General features: G+C 50.3%; 2 protein-coding genes across 14 annotated transcripts in view; one reads left to right on the top strand and one right to left on the bottom strand.

Moving 5' to 3' along the window:
- PPP6R2 (protein phosphatase 6 regulatory subunit 2) overlaps positions 1-10,076 on the bottom strand; it is a 42,520-nt gene extending 32,444 nt beyond the window's left edge. For all 7 annotated transcript variants that reach the window (XR_015743961.1, XM_087935461.1, XM_026721910.2 and 4 more), the window contains exons 1-2: positions 9,931-10,076; positions 9,200-9,382 (exon numbers count right to left, since the gene is read on the bottom strand). The gene's annotated coding sequence lies outside the window, so the exon portion shown is untranslated. The remainder of the gene's footprint in view (positions 1-9,199; positions 9,383-9,930) is intronic.
- Positions 10,070-15,938, top strand: DENND6B (DENN domain containing 6B). 7 transcript variants are annotated; one of them, XM_087935464.1, is made up of 20 exons: positions 10,070-10,217; positions 10,297-10,335; positions 10,417-10,459; positions 10,542-10,654; positions 10,766-10,846; positions 10,929-11,034; positions 11,193-11,272; positions 11,369-11,431; positions 12,164-12,219; positions 12,500-12,622; positions 12,787-12,882; positions 12,967-13,061; positions 13,268-13,333; positions 13,539-13,603; positions 14,080-14,169; positions 14,294-14,347; positions 14,450-14,559; positions 14,897-14,999; positions 15,229-15,303; positions 15,635-15,938. In XM_087935464.1, exons 1-20 carry the CDS (start codon positions 10,074-10,076, stop codon positions 15,773-15,775), a joined length of 1,743 nt encoding a protein of 580 aa, XP_087791590.1. In that variant the 5' UTR covers positions 10,070-10,073; the 3' UTR covers positions 15,776-15,938. The 7 variants fall into 7 exon arrangements, with proteins under 7 accessions (XP_087791590.1, XP_087791591.1, XP_087791593.1 ...); XM_087935465.1 differs by lacking the exon at positions 10,417-10,459 and having other exon boundaries at positions 10,907-11,034; XM_087935467.1 differs by lacking the exon at positions 11,369-11,431.
- The last annotated feature ends 124 nt before the right edge of the window (positions 15,939-16,062 follow it).

Genomic DNA, 16,062 nt, shown 5'->3' with positions numbered 1-16,062 from the left:
ATTCTTGGGTTATTCTATCCATTTCAGTGCACGTCCAAATTTTTCAAATTATTTCCATCTCATCTGGCATATCATTACCTTTCCATCTTTGGCCAAGCGCTAATCTCGCAGCAGTGGTGACATGGACTATTAAGTATATTATCTCTTTTTTATCATCCGATACCTGTACAATCAGCACAGCGCCCCCCCCTCCCCCAAGGCTGTGTGCTTTCTCCACTTCTCCCTAGATACCAATGACTGCATCTCAAACGATCCATCTGTTAAAATACTGAAGTTTGTGATGACAAATCAGTGATCGGTCTCATTCGAGACGACAAATCTGCATACAGACAGGAGGTTATACAACTTGCCTCCTGGTGTAACTGGAACAATCTGGAACTGAACACACTCAAAACCGTAGAAATGGTGGAAGACTTTAGAAGAAGCCGTCCCATCCTATCGCCTCTTACAATTCTAGACAACACAGTATCAACAGTAGAGACCTTCAAATTTCTAGGTTCTATTATATCACATGACCTAAAATGGACACCTAACATCAAAAACGTCATCAAAAAAGCCCCACAAAGAATGTTCTTTCTGCGCCAACTCAGAAAGCTCAAACTGCCCAAGGAGCTGCTGATCCAGTTCTACAGAGGAATTATTGAGTCTGTCACCTGCACCTCTATCACTGTCTGGTTTGGTTCTGTAACCCAACAGGACAGACACAGATTTCAGAGGGCAATTAGGACTGCAGAAAAAACAATGGCTACCGACCTGCCTTCCATCAAGGACCTCTGTACTGCATCGAGTCAAAAAGAGGGCTGTGAAAATATTTACAGATCCCTCACATCCCGGACATAAACGGTTTCAACTCCTGCCCTCAAAACAACACTACAGAGCCCTGCACACCAGAACAACTAGACACAAGAGCAGTTTTTCCCCAAAAGCCATCACTCTGCTAAACAAATATTTCCCTCAACGCTGTTCAACTATTACAAAATCTGCATTACTATTACTGTTAATCTTCTCATCACTCCTTATCACCCATCCCCTCCCACTTGTGATCGTAGGACTGTAACTTTGTCACTTGTATCCTTACCATTTATATTGACTGTTTCCTAGTATGATTTGATTGCTGATTGTACCCTATGATATCATTAAGCGTTAACCTTGATTCTTAGCCAATGTATTTTTTCTTTATATATACTGAGAGTATTTACACCAAGACAAATTCCTTGTGTGTCCAATCACACTTGGCCAATAAAGTATCCTATTCTATATTTTCCCACACTGATTCCCAATAGAAAAATTTCAGGTCTAAATTCTATTTTAATTTTACACATCTCTTCTAACCAATTTCTAATTTTTAGCCAATATGTTTGAGCTTTTTCATATTTCCACCATACGTGGTAGTATGTTCCAATATTTTTGTTGCATTTCCAACGTTTAGGGGATAATTTCGGATACATTCTTGCCAATTTTGATGGTGAAATGTGCCATCGATAAAACATTTTGTGTAAGTTTTCTTTTATGATGCCGCCAAAGGTTATTTTTCTATTCCTGTCCCATAAAATTTGCCAATCATCCAAATTTATGCCATATCCAAAATCTTTCATCCAGGCCAACATCATTTCTTTCACCTTTTCCTCTTCCAGTTTGCATTCTAGTAATACTTTGTAAGTTTTTTTAATCAATTTCTCATCCGTTCCTAGTAATAGTTTATCTAATTCTGTTTTCCGTCTACTAATACTTTACTCATATCTTTAATTGTAAATAGGCCCACTATTCTATCTCAAATCCCAAATCTTTCAACTCTGTCTTGTTTTTAAATCACCCTTCTCATCTAATATGTCCTCATATGTAATGACCTGGCCTCGACGCAATAAATGTGGGTACATTAACGCTTTTAATGTAGATAGCCAAGTTGGTATTTCAACGTAGATTTGCCATTTAGTTTTATTCCATGCATTTAGTAAGGTCTACCTAATTTTATGCCTGTGAAAGTAACCATGAATTTGATGTTTGTCCTGCCACAAAAAGCATGCCACCCTGCCTCTAAGTTATATCCTTCTAATGTTAATATTCTTTTATTTTTAACACTTATCTAATCTTTAACCCAGGTCAGAGTAGCTGCTCTATGATATATTTCCCAATCCGGTAGGCCAAATCCTCCTCTTTCAGTACTGTCCTACAACAATTTCAGTCTAATTCTGGGCTTTTTTCCCTGCCATATAAATTTTGATACTAACTTATCCAATTGATCAAGAAAATTTTCTCTAATTTTACCGGAGCATTTTGGAATAAAAACAATAATTTTGGTAATACATTCATTTTTATAGACGCAATTCTCCCCATAAAGGAAAGCCTTAAGTTGCTCCATTTCCTAAAATCTTCGATTATTTTTTTAATTAGTTGAGTATAATTATCCTCTTTGAGGGTTATACATTTTGCTGAAATTACAATTCCCAAATAGTTAATTTTATTTGTTTTCTGGATGTACATTATCCTTGTTAAATTTTCCTTTTCTGCATGTCATATTTTTTGTCAGTATTTTAGTTTTTTCTTTATTAATTTTTAGCCCCGCTACTTCTCCAAATTCCTAACAATTTTGGTTCAGAATTTTGTGGATCTTCTAGAATAAAAATCAAATCATCAGCGAAGATTTGTAATTTATATTCTTCTTTCTTTATTTTTAGTCTTTATTTCCAGTTCTTTCCTAATTATTCTTGTTAATACCTCTAATGTCAAAATAGATAATAATGGTGATAATGGACATCCCTATCTCATTCCTTTTTATATCTTGAATTTAATTGTTGTGTGATCATTTATCGATACCCTAGCTTCTTGTTTGTGATATATTGCTAATACTACATTTAGGAATTTTTGCCCCAAATCCATATACTTAGTTTGTTGCAGAACAAAACTCCATTTTAAATTATCAAAGGACTTTTTAGCATCCAAGAATAATAGTGCTACCTGTTCTACACTACGATCTTCATAATATTCTATGATGTCTAAAATTGCCCTGATATTATTCCAAAGATGCCTATGTGGAAGGAAGCCATTTTGATCCGTGTGCATAAATTTGTTTAATATTTTCTTGAATCTTTTGGCTATTATAGTTACGAAAATGTTAAAGTTCACATTTAATACAGATATTGGCCTGTAGTTTGCTATCTTTGTTTGGTCATTTTTTTCTTTTGGAATGATCATAATCGTTGCTTCCTTCCATGATTTTGAAATTTTTGCCTTATCCAGGACTTCTTTAAATAATTTAAGTAATCTGTTGTCTAATAATTTTTGTTGGGTTTTATATCATTCAGCAGGGAGTGCATCTGGGCCAGCCACCTTACTGTTTTTTGTTTATTTATTGCCCAAGTCACTTCTTCAAGATTTATTCTTCTAGTCAATAAGCTTTTTTCTTCCAATATTCTCGGAAGGTTCGTTTTCTTTAAACAGTTTATCACTTTTTCTTCTGTTATGCATTCTTCTTCTTTATATAGATCCTCATAAAATTTCTGAACTATATTCCTTTTCATTTCTTCTTGATAACATATTTCTCCCTGTTCACTTTGTAGCTTAGTGATCCATCTTTTTTCTGCTTGTTTCTTCAGTTTCCAGGCTAGCAATCTTCCTGGTTTATTGGCGTTCTCAAATACATTTTGTTTTTTTCTTTTCAGTTTTGGGGCCAGGTCTTCTTTTTCCAGCAAGTTTATTTCATGTTTTCTTAAATCCATTCGCATTTTTATCTCTTTCTGTTTTGGTTCTTCTTGCAGCTTCATCTCCAAGTTTCTAAATTCCATTTCTAATGCTTTTCGTTGTAGCTTATTTTTGTTTTTATTCACCATATAATTTATCGCCACCCCTCTCATAAAATGCTTTAGCCATGTCCCAGGTGTTTTGTAGGGATGTGTCTTCTTCTTTGTTCTCCTTAAGGAAGAGTTTCATTTCCTTTTCCAGTTTAATTTTAAATTCCCCCTCTTTTAGGATCACTCTTTGTAAAGTCCATCTTGGTGTCTTGGATCGATCTTTCCAGCTAAACTTGATATAGCTATGATGTCCCCACAAGCTTGGTTCAATTTCTATTTCAGTTATTTCTGAAGACAAGCTTCTTTGGCATCCGTACCATATCCGGTATCGACCAAGACTGATGTCTGTTAGAATAAAACGTAAACTGTTTCTTACTTGGATGGTGTTCTCTCCATGCATCAAAATCTTAGCCTCTTTTGCCAAATCATGAAAATTTTTCGGTAATACCTTTCTCATTATTTTCTTATTTTCAGCTTTATAGTCCATTGTTTTATCTATAATTGCATTAAAATCACCTAAGATGCAAATCTTATCATAATGTATTTCCTTATTATTATCATACAATTTTTGAAAGGTGTTCTTGTGGACCATTCAGAGCATAAATTTCTATCAAAAGAATCTTTTTATTCTCTAACTCTATCTCTACCATCAATATCCTACCATCTTTATCTTTAAAAATTTCTTTAGCCGAGATCCAATCTTTTTTGTATAACACCACCCCCCTTTTCTTTTGCTTATCTAATGACATAAAAGCATTTCCTAAATTTCTGTTAGCAGGTATTTTTGCTTCTCTTTTATATGCAGCTCTTGTATGGCTATTATATCTGCATTCAGTTTTTTGTAAGTTATGAAATATTTCTTGCTTTTACCAGAGAGTTTAAGCCATTAATGTTCATCAAAATTACCTCACAATTTCTCTCTCTTTTTATCAATTTCTTTGTCTCATACTCCTTGTTGCTCAAGTTGTTCCACTGGTTAATTATTCTATCAGGAAATTTCTCCTTAGTTCTAGGTTGCTTCTCTCCTTGATTAGTTTCCAACCATTGTTTCTTGACCTGTTCAATCAAATGATTGATTAATAATGATACTAAGGTATTTAATTTTTGATTGACAATATGAGATTATATGTAATTGTAATTGAAGACTACGAAATGGAAGCACAAAACAATCCGTAAACCAACCGGCACACTGTATGTACACCCATGGAAGATAGCTTGATGTTTTGTTTGTTTATGTTTGTTTTTCAAAACCAATAAAATTAAAAAAAGAAGAAGATAATTATGAGATTATTACAACAGATTGCGATGGACTTGGAAAAATGGAAGAACTTACAACTATCTTTAATAGGTAGAATTGCAACAATTAAAATGAACATATTACCAAAAATATTATACTTTTTCCAGACGATTCCAATAAGACTGAAAAAAAATACTTTGAAGATTTAAATAAAATGATGTTGAAATTTATTTGGCTGAGGAAAAAAAACAAGAATTAAGATAAAACTATTGCAGGACGCAAGGGAGAGAGGGGGTTTTCAATTACCTAATTAGGAACTATATTATCAGGCAACAATATTGATGTGGATGAAGGAATGGATTGTATTGAAAAATACCAGATTATTAACACTAGAAGGGCTTGATTTACAATTGGGGTGGCATGCATTTTTATGGTACAAAGAAAGTAAGGTACATGGATATTTTAGAAGATACTCCATTAAGGATGCTTTATTTACAGTATGGGAAAAAATAAGAGGCTATAATTACATGAAAATACCAGTCTGATTATCAACATTAGAAGCTTTTACATATCCACAGTTATTTAAAAAGGAATACATTATTAGATATGAAAAAAAATTTAAATGAACAGGGTGAACTCAAAACAAAGCAAGAATTAGACTTACAAGGGATAAATGTAAATTGGTATTCGTATTTGCAAAAATATACAAGGTATGAAAAAAACATTAATATGGCTGGGTTTTATAAGGAATTGACTGAATTGGATAAAATCCTAACAGGCACTGAAGATAAGTTGATCAAAACACTATATGGTTATTTATTAGGAGTGAAATTAGAGGAAGAACGAGTAAAAGAATGATTGCGTGGGGGAAAAACTTTGGATATGGAATAGACTGAGATAAATGGCAGATATTATGATCTAGAAACTATAAATTATGTCAACTGCCTATAAGAGAATTTGTATAAGATGTTTTACAGGTGGCATCTACCCCAAGAATTGCCAAAATCGGCGAAGTACTGGAAATGTTAGAAGTCACCAGGATCATATTACCATGTGGTGGACATGCACAGAAGCCAAAAAGTATTGGACTAGAATACACATGTGGCTGAAGAAAATGATAAAACAGCCTATAGACTTAAAACCAGAGACATTTTTATTGGGAATTTTGCCTGAGGGTTACAATAAATAATTAATGTATTTGATTATCAGTGTATTAATAGCAGCTAGGATTGTATTTACACAAAACTGGAAAAATAAGAAAATTCTGATGGAGGAGGAAATAATTAAGAAAATAATGGAATGTACAGAAATGAGTAGATTGACAATGGCAATTGGAGAACAAGAAGAAAAAGATTATTATAAAAATTGGAATTTATTTTATGAATAGCTGGATAGAAGAGTAAGAAATTAAAATATGTAAGTGCAGTCTAATATATCATTACCAATAAACGGATGAGTTAGAATAAGAAAATGAATATGGAATGTATCATTGAAAATCAATAATTACAACGTTAAGGATAATATAAGTGATATAAAATACTGATTAGAGCAATAATATATAAAATATGTATGATAATATTATGTGCACAAAGATATATGTACCCAACTGATTCGCTGTTGAACAGAAAGGTTTTGTTTGTTTTTGTTGTTGTTATAAAAATAAAAAACTTTTTATAAAATTAAAAAAAAACATTTAAAGTATCTGTTGTTTCCAGGGCTCATCCTTTTAAAATTATATCCAGCCAGAGCTCATTCTGAATTTTGATGTCTTCCAAATCATTCATACGTGCACTGGCAAAATTTGATTTGCAATTTCATTTTCATTTATTTATTTGTTCATTCATTCATTCATTCGGGGTCCTTGGTGAATTCTGGGCTTGCTTGTTTTCTTCTAGACGTTTCATTACCTAAATTAGGTAAAATCATCAGTATTAAGTCACTAGTACTGATGGGGCCGCGGTGGCTCATGTAATAAGACGCTGGGCCCATGGACCCCTGAGGTTGGCAGCTTGGCGGTTCGATTCCCATAAACCGCGGAGGGACAAGAAAGGAGCCTCCCCCTGATTGCATTCAGGCATCCTGCAGGTAAAGATAACACTGCTCAAAAAAATTCCTTTCACAGAGGCAGCCAGCCACCTCAGTGATCCCTGGCTAACACGTGCCATACGCTAAATAAACCAACTAGTACGGATGTTACCTAGTTTGGGTAATGAAATACCTGCATGAAAACAACCAAGCTCAGAGAGCACCCCACATTTCAACAAATATTCTCATTGACTGATTGACTCACTCGCTCATTCTGTATGGCCACCCACTTGCCAAACTACTCTGGAAATGAGGCTGTACAAATATACATACAGATAAATTACAAAAATAAAGCCTACCAAAACAAATCTTTATTATCTCTAGAATTCTTTTTTTAATCTTTTCAGCTGAAAATTGTAAAATTGATTAATAATAGGCAACGGAAGTCTTGTTTTGTAATGCAGCAACATTTATTTATGAATCAAATTTCTAGGTTGTCCAACCAAACGACTCTGGGCAGCTAAACATATTGAAAAACTATAAAGTCAGCAATAAAACCCAGTAGATAACATCCGTTGAAAGAAACACCACCAGCAGATTCAAAAGCAAGACAACGAAGTCATACAACCACGCTAATTCAAGGCGCAGAGAACAGCCATGATCGCAATGTTCTTTTAGGGGCCAGTAAGGTGTTTTTTTTTGGAGGGGGGGGTTCATACAAATCCCTGGAGAGACCCTGTTCCACAGGGCAGGTCTAATGGCAGAAAGGGGGCTCTTCCTGGGTATTACTCATTGGCATTCTTTAATTGGCAAGATCCAGCTTCAGTTTGGCTGTCAGCTCTTACAGGACACACAGAAGCTGCAGATGGTTCCTTCTAGGTTCCATCCCAGGAAAGGCGAGGTAAGGGCCAGCACCCTGAATTGCACCTGGAAGCCAACCGGTAGCCAGGGCAGTCCACGACGCATCTGCGACACAGCCAAGCTTAATCTCTGGGCCAGCGGTAGCTTCCAAGTGGTCCTGAAAGGCAGCTCCATGCACGTCCCACCTGGCAAGGACCTACCCAAGGCTTCAGCCATCATAAGAAAGGGCACAGCTGGCACCTACGCAGAGGCCCTTCTAGCTGCTGCTGCTGCTAGGGTTTAGCCAGAGCTGCTTCCGGCCCATCCAGTCTCTCCCACAGCCTCCAGGAACAGGGACATTCCTTCGGAGGCCTTGCTTGATACGCAACTGGCTTTCCTCGGCACTCCCTCTCCCAGGTTCCATTAGAGAAACAATTCTCCAGGTGGAGAGTCTCAAGGAAGCCCGCCCTTACTCACAAAAAGCTGCAGAGTGGCCGCCTTGTCCCTCTAACTTTGAATCCCTAACCTAAGAGCGATTCTCAAATGGTGCAGCCAAAGAAACGGGGGGTAAAACTGCTCCCTCTAACACAGGTGGGTAAAACACTCACGCTTCCCATAGCAAATAAATCAGTGCACTTGCTAACCTGTTTCTCTTCTAAGCTACCCGGGGAAACCTGGTGGGTTGCAAAGATAGATAAAGCAGGGTAAGAAGAGCCCCCGGGCAGATCAGAGCCCCCGCCCACCCAGAGGCCGTCCTCCTTCCCACCCAGGGAAAGTTTCTGGGGTCCTCCATCCAGGCTCTTCCTGCCAAGTAGCGCTTGGCTTCAGCTACCTCGTGTTGAGGAAACGCTTGGAAAGAAGTACCCCTCCTCCAGGGGGACAAAATCAGGCTCCCATTTAGGCCAAAAGGAAATTCCAAATTTGCTTGAGGCCCTTTGATTTTTCCATCTATTTCAAAGTCACCTAGTGGAAGTTCCAAATTCTAACCAGCCTCCGGAAACAAGGCAGGCCACATCACTCCCTCCTTGATGGCGGTCTATGAGCCAGAAATGAAAAAGCCGCCGCTCCGGCATTTCACTTGAAAGCATTCCAGCTTCCACCATTACCAAAAGCAACGCCTCCACCTTGGAAGGGGAGCACAGTCGGCCTCCCAGAGAGCGGAGCTGTGGAGAAGCCCCTCCGCTTGCTTGCTTGCTTCGGGAAGGGCAGAGCTGGCCAGGCAGGGACCCTCTTCTCAGGGCTCCTCGGGTCACCTGCCAGGCACACCTGGCCCTTCGCGCCCAGAAACCAACCCGTCGCCCAGGCGCACCTTCGACTTATCTCCTCTCCTTTAGGCGCCGCTGGGCTTCCCGGGGATCCAGTCAGGCGGCAAACCGTTGGATGGAGCCATCCGGGGAGCCTCCTTCCAAGAGCCGGAACTTCCCTGCAGGAGGCCAGGCGGCGTTGGGCTTCCCGCTTCAGCACCGGGGCGGCTGCCTTGGATCGTCCCCGCCTGAGAAGCGGGAGAAAGAGCGGGCTGCCAAGGCGGCTCGGTCCGGGAAGCGCAACCCGGGCGGGCAAAGCGGCTGCCGGGGAAGAGCAGGACTTCGCGGGGGATAAAAGGGAGCCTCGCCGGAGGAAGGCCCGGGAGCGGGAGGGGCTCCGAGGCGGCCCCCACGGCGCGCCCCCAACCCGAAGCGGCTCCGGAGGGGCCCAGCCGTCGCTCCCGGCAGCCTCCTGCCCGCCCCCGCCCCGCCGTCGCACCAGGGCCCGGGACTTTCTCCCCGGGAGGCTCCGGGGGGGAGGGGCTCCGCGGCCTCTCCTGGGCGGGCACAGAGCCGCTCACCCCGGAGGGCAGCCGCGTCTCGCGCCGCTCTCTCCCTCCCCCGACGCGGCCGGGCCGGAAAACGGAGGCGCTGAGCGGGAGACCGGCCGGGGGGAGCTCCCTCCCTCCGAGGCCCGCGGGAAGGCGCCCCCCCTCCCCGCGGACCCAGGGAAGCCGAGCAGGAGGCAATGGCGGAGGGGAGGCCCGGCACACCGGGGCCAGGGACGCGCCCTCACCGGCCAGGCGGCTCCTTCCGTGCTGACGGACCGGCCGCCTTACTCGCTCCTTCGCCGCCGCCGCTCCGGAAGCAAAATGGCGGCGGGGGCACAAGCGCGCACGCGCACGAGGCCAACCTGCGGACGGCGAGCCCGCTCTGCGCATGCGTGTCCCACCGGCGGCGATGGCGGCCCCGGGCGGCTGCGGCCCTTCCCCGCCGGCGCTGCTGCCTTGGGGACGGCTGTCGGCGTGGCTGGAGTGCGTCTGCGCGGTGACCTTCGACCTGGAGCTGGGCCAGGCCCTGGAGGTGGGTCGCTGGGGGTGCGTGGGGAGGGGGTCCGTCCCATCCGGCGGGGTGGCTGACGGTCGCTCTGCTCCTCCCGCAGTGCATCTATCCGCCGGACGGCCGCCTGACCGAGAAGGAGGTACCGGGGGGAGGAGCAGGGGAGGGGGCGGGTGGGCGGCCCGCGCCCTCTCACGTCCTTTCCCCTCTCCCCCCCCCGCAGAGGACGAGCGTCTGCTACCTGGCCTTCCCCGACTCCTACTCCGGTCAGTGGGGCGGGGCGGGGCGGGCGGGGCGGGGGCTGGAGCGGCCCCTTCGCTGACCCCCCTCCTGCCGCTTGCGCCGCAGGGAGCCTCGGGGACACCCAGTTCAGCTTCCGCTTCCGCCGGTCTGCGGGGCGAGGACGGGCGGCGGCGGCCGGCGAGTGGCGGTGCAGCCGGGAAGCCCCGCCGGGCCTGCAGGTGGGTCGGGGGTCGCCTCGTCCGGAGTGGGGGCTCCTCCGCTGGGGCCCCCCGGTCGCCCCGCTTTCCTCGGCGGGCCGGAGGTGAGAGGGCTGCCCTGCTTCTCCCCAGCCGGAGCCGGCGCACCTCTTCGGCTACGTCTTCTTCCGGCAAGTCCGGGACCGCTCCGTGCAGAGAGGCTACTTCCAGAAGGTGAGGGGGAGGGGAGGGGAGGGGAGGGCCTGCCCTGGAGGAGGGAGGAGGGCCGTTCAGGGTCTCCGCCTTTCCGCTCCAGTCGCTGGTGCTGGTGACTCGGCTGCCCTACGTGACCCTCTTCCACTCGCTGCTGCGCCTGGTCGCCCCGGAGTACTTTGAGAAGCTGGATCCGTGTCTGGAGGCAGGTGAGGGGGGGCTGCCTAGGATCACCCCAAGGCCGGGACCCCTTTTGGAGGGAAAGCTGGGGGTCTCCGGAGGGCCCCCTCTTGTTTCCGGGCTCCTGGACCTGAGCAAGCCAAGCCAGGGAAGCGCTCAGCCGCTGCTCCCTTTGCACTTCTTCCAGTGTGCAGCGAGATCGACCAGTGGCCGCCCCCTGTGCCCGGCCAAACGCTGAACCTGCCGGTGATGGGGGTGGTTATTCAGGTATGGGCCGGGACGCTTCCTGCTGGGTGCCGCTTCCTGTGGGCGGCTCTGTTCAGGAAGGGGGCTCCATTTGCTGCTCTGCTCTTTCTGGTGCAGGTGAGGATTCCTTCCCAGGTGGACAAGCCCGGCTCCTGCCCCGCCAAGCCGCTGATTCAGGAGGTGAGGGGAAGTGACCGCCTTAGCGGCACCTGCGGGTGGCCTTGGGACGACAAGGGGAAGAGGAGGAGGAGCTCCCAGTAGTCGGGAAGAACCGAATGGCCAGAAGTCCGTGCCTTCCGCTTTGCAAGATTCTGTTCGTACAGCCTTCCACCAGAGTAGAAGCGGCTCCTCCGGCCGCACTTGCTGTGGAGGTTGCCTGGGAAGGCTGGCATGGGAGCTCAACCTCTTCCAGCACTGCCTGGTCCTGAGCACTGCCTGGCCCCAGTGCTTGATGCGAGCGGCTGTAAAGGCTGAGCCGCTGGTGTGGGGGTTGCCCCCCCCCCAGGCTTGCCCATGGACCCCGCTTGAAGCCCTTCCCGGGTGTCCCTGTGCTGGCAGATGGCATAGCCCACAAGCCCTGGTCTGCCTCTCCTGTGGTGCAGTGAGGCAGAGGGCGGTCTGCCCGTGTGTGCGCATGCCTGGGGGGTGGGGTGGGGTGGTTTAGCGCATCCTTGCTTCTGCTTAGAAATCGCCACAACGTCCCTCGCTGGCAACGCCACCCCTTCCGCTCTGAATTGGGTCTGGTTTCTCTGGATGCTCCTCTCCATCCAGGCCACACAGAGAGAGAGTCTGGATTGGGCTCTTCCTTTGGAGACCGTGGCTGCTTCCCCTTCCAAGCGTGTCCGGAGAGAAGCAGCTGTGTGTCCCTCCAGGCTCAGAGCCTTTTGCCTTTGCCCTTCTCTCCCTGCCCAGAACCTCCTGCCAGCTCCCCTCATCCTCCCCAGTGTGGCTGAACTGGACCTCTTCAGGTGAGGACTCTCCCTGCTTCTTGCAAAAAACCCAGCTCCTGTCCGGGGGAATGCCTGGCGAAACCCTCAGACCAGCCTGGGCTACACAAACACGGAGGAGGAGGAGACTGGGAGCGCTCGAGACGGGGTTCACGCCCCACAGCCTGAGGGGCTGAGCCAGAACCTGACCAGAGATGGGGCTGGCGGCTGCGTGGTTCAGCACAGTGCTGGAGGGCAGCCCTCGGGGTGTCCCCATTCGATGCCCAGCTGTGCCCTCTCCCCTTTCCTGCTCCCGGGACAGGTGCTTCCAGTCGGTGCTGGTCCACATTCAGCTGCTGTGGGAGCTCGTCCTGCTCGGGGAGCCCCTGGTGGTGGTGGCCCCTTCTCCTGCCATGTCCTCAGAGATGGTCCTTGCGCTAGCCAGGTACCAGACCCGCCTACTGGCCCCTGCGAAGCTGCCGTGGCCTATAGGGAGTTCCTGGCCAAGGGGCCCCCTCCATGCAGCCCAGCCTCCCCACTGCCCACTCCCCAGCTCCGGCTGCTCTCAAACAGGAATTGTTTTCTCCCCTCCCCCCCGCACCCACCCAGCTGCCTGGCGCCCCTGAAGTACTGCTGTGATTTCCGCCCATACTTTACTATTCATGACAACGAGTTCAAGGAGTACACGACCCGGACGCAGGGCCCGTGAGTCTCCTCCTGCCCAGGGTGCCTCGAGGGGCTCCGGGAGGAAGCCCCTTCCTCACCCCTACCCCCCGCTTGCTCCCCCAGCCCCAGCGTGCTCTTGGGCGTCACGAACCCCTTCTTTATCAAGATGCTGCAGCACTGGCCCCACCTCCTGCGCCTCGGGGAGCTCCGGGTGGCTGGTAAGGCCGGGCTGGGCCCGCTGGGTGAGGCTCGGGGGAAGGCCAAGAGAGCTTGCCCGTAGCATCGGCACGAGAGGCAGCGGAGCCCGAGGTCGGAGGCGGGAGGAGGGTTGGCTCCCGCGGGGCAGCCCCATCCGGCCTGCAGCCTGGGCAGGGGGTCTGGCCACGGCAGCCCAGCCTGGCAATGTGTCGCTCCTCCCATGCAGGGGACCTGCCCAAGCAGGTCAAGCTGAAGAAACTTGCCAAGCTGAAGACCTTGGACACCAAACCAGGTGAGCCGACCCTCCCGCTGACCCCCTTCCTGCCCAGTTGCTGCTGCTGCTGCTGCTGCTGGATAGGGAGGCCCGAGCGGGAGCCCCAGCCGAGCAGGGCCGGTTCTGCAGCTGGCGAGGAGGGTGGGGCTCCCTCACCCCACCCCACCCTCCTCGCCTCTTTTCTGCTTGGCTCTTCTTCTGTGCCCCCCCGCTCCCCCTCCAGGACTTTACACGTCATACAAAGCGTTTCTGCACAAGGACAAGACGCTGATCAAGAGGCTCCTGAAGGCGAGTCAGAGCCGAACCTGGGAAAAGGGCTGCGGGCTCTCCTGGGCCTCCTCCCTTCGCGGAGTCGGGAGAGGAGGACAGGCTGCCCTGCCAGAGGCACGGGGTCCCCCTTCCCCTAGGCCCAAAGTCGGCCTCCGGGCCCCTCGGGGCTAAGGCTGCCCAGGCTCCCGGGCTCCCCCCTCCCGGAGCAGCTCAGCAGGAGCAAAGGCGGTGGGGGGGAGGGCGGTCCTGGTAGGCCTGCTGGGGGGCTAGTTTCAGGCTTCAGCGCACCTCCCCTCCCTGCCCTGTGCCCCCCCCCTCCTGAGGCCCTTCCCGGGCAGGCGGGGCCTGGTGGGTTCCCCCGTCCCTGCTGCTCCCTGAACGGATGAGGAAGAGGAGCCCCCTGGGCCATGTCCCCTTTGCAATGGGGGCCTCGCTGTTTGGGGGGGGAGGGCAGCGGGGGTGGATCTTGGCTGACCTCTGGCTGTGCTCCCCAGGGCATCCAGAAGCAGCGCCCGTCCGAGGCCCAGAGCGCCCTGCTGAGGCGCCAGCTCTTGGAGCTCACCCAGAGCTTCATCATCCCCCTGGTAAGGGGTGGGTGGGAGGGGAAGGGGGGCTGTGGCTGGGAGGGGAGCCACAGCTCCCCACTGTCCCCTTTCCCCCTGAGAAGCTCCTCCCCCAGCCGACTCCCACCTGCCGCCTCCTCCCTAGGAGCACTACATGGCAAGCCTGATGCCTCTGCAACGGAGCATCACCCCGTGGAAGGTGAGGCCTTTCCCGGCCCCCCTGTCGCAGAGCCGGAACACCTGTGCTGGAGTGGGCCTCGCTCCCTGGCTGCCCGGTTTCCGCCTCCCTCCCTCTCCCTAGACTCCCCCTCGGATCCGCCCTTTCCACCAGGAAGACTTCCTGAAGAGCTTGGACCAGGCCGGGCCCCAGCTCACCTGTGCGCTCAAGGGCGACTGGCTGGCCCTGTACAGGTAGGCAGGTCACGCCCCCTTCAGGGCCCCTGAAGCCCAAGAGCCAGACCTGTGGGCACAGAGCAAACCCTCCCCCCTCCCCAAGGCCGGACCTCCCCGTCTTGCTCCCTAATCCCACCTCCACCTGGGGCAGGGACCCAGGTGCTCCCTTGGGAGAGATTTGCCCTTTTAGGCCAAGGCCTCGTGCCACGGAAGAGCCGGGCTCTGCACCAGGGAGCCACCAGCAGGTTGCACGACGCTCTTTAGAAGCAGCCTGAGTGGGGTCCTGCCACTGAAACCTGGCCAAGCCCCTCCAGGGTGAGGCTCCTCCGGACTGACCCCCCCTCCTCTCCCCCAGGCGGTTCTTTAAGTCGCCCAACTTCGACGGCTGGTTTCGCCAGAGGCACCAAGAGATGAGGCAGAAGCTGGAAGCTCTCCACCTGGAGGCCATCGCTGAAGCGGTGGGTGGGGAGGGCGTTGGTGGGGGCCCTTTGGATGGGTCGGTCTCTCTCTCACACACACACACACACACCCCTGCCTCAGTCCACTCACTGTAGGGCAAGGAGGCCCTAGAGCAGCGGGGGGTGAGGGGGTGAAGCAGGCTCAGGGTCCGGGGGGGGCGCTGCTGCATAGGCGCCCCTGGACAGAGTGGGAGCAGGAGGGGCCCCTCCTCTGTTCCTCTTCCCTTAGAATGTCAGGGCCTGGATGGTGGACAAGTCCGAGGCAGAGGCGGTGGACCTGGTGCTGAAGCTCCGCGAGAAGCTAGTAAGCGGTTTTCGCTCACTGTCAACCCCCCATGCCCCCCCCACCTCCCCCACCCCGTGGTCACTGCAGGGGAGCCTGAAGAGGGGCCGCAAGGCTCCACTTAAGCCGTTCCAGGAACAGGGGGAACCCACTGGCCCCCCTACAGTGGACTGCCCCCCCCCGGGCAAAGGCAGCCGTTGCATGGAAAGCAACCGAGTGGCACTGGGGGGTGGGAGGAAGGGAGGAAGGGGCCCAAGAGTCTTGGGACCAGCCGGCCTCTCACCCGGAGGGGCCCTGCCAGGACCAGGGGCTCGGAGGAGGGGATTGCTGACTGGTTGGTTCCCCCGTGCAGGTTCGAGCCAGGAGCCAAGGCCTCCCTGCCAGAGAGGAGACGCTCCAGCGAGTGTGCCAGCACATTGCCGTTGTGGTCCGGTCGCTGCCCAAGGACCTCCAGGCCACCCTGCGTCACCAGGAGGCGGCCAGTGCCAGCTGAAGGGGGCAGCTCCCTGGGGTCCAGGGGGGGGGGCCTGGGAGGCGAGGGGAGGAGGGGCCCAGCCTGGGTGGAAGCAGAGCGGCCTAGTGGGCGTAGGTTGCTGCTGCGTGGTGGACAGTGGCGGTGTGTTCTCCTCAAGAGAAGCTAATAAAGCTGCATCGTCCGAAGGGCTTTTCTCAGCGGAGCTCTTTATCCCACCCAATCCCAAATTCATTCCAGAGCCCGTCTGTTTAGAGAAGGGCGGCAGAGAGTTGGCTAAAAAGCTCACCGAACAGAAGCCCAATGGG

This window comes from Pseudonaja textilis, chromosome 5 (genome assembly GCF_049901715.1).
Source record: "Pseudonaja textilis isolate UNSWEBS1 chromosome 5, rPseTex1.2, whole genome shotgun sequence".
Taxonomy (NCBI): Eukaryota; Metazoa; Chordata; class Lepidosauria; order Squamata; family Elapidae; genus Pseudonaja; species Pseudonaja textilis.
Note: the sequence above shows the minus strand (reverse complement) of the source record. Positions and strands in the feature narration are given on the sequence as shown.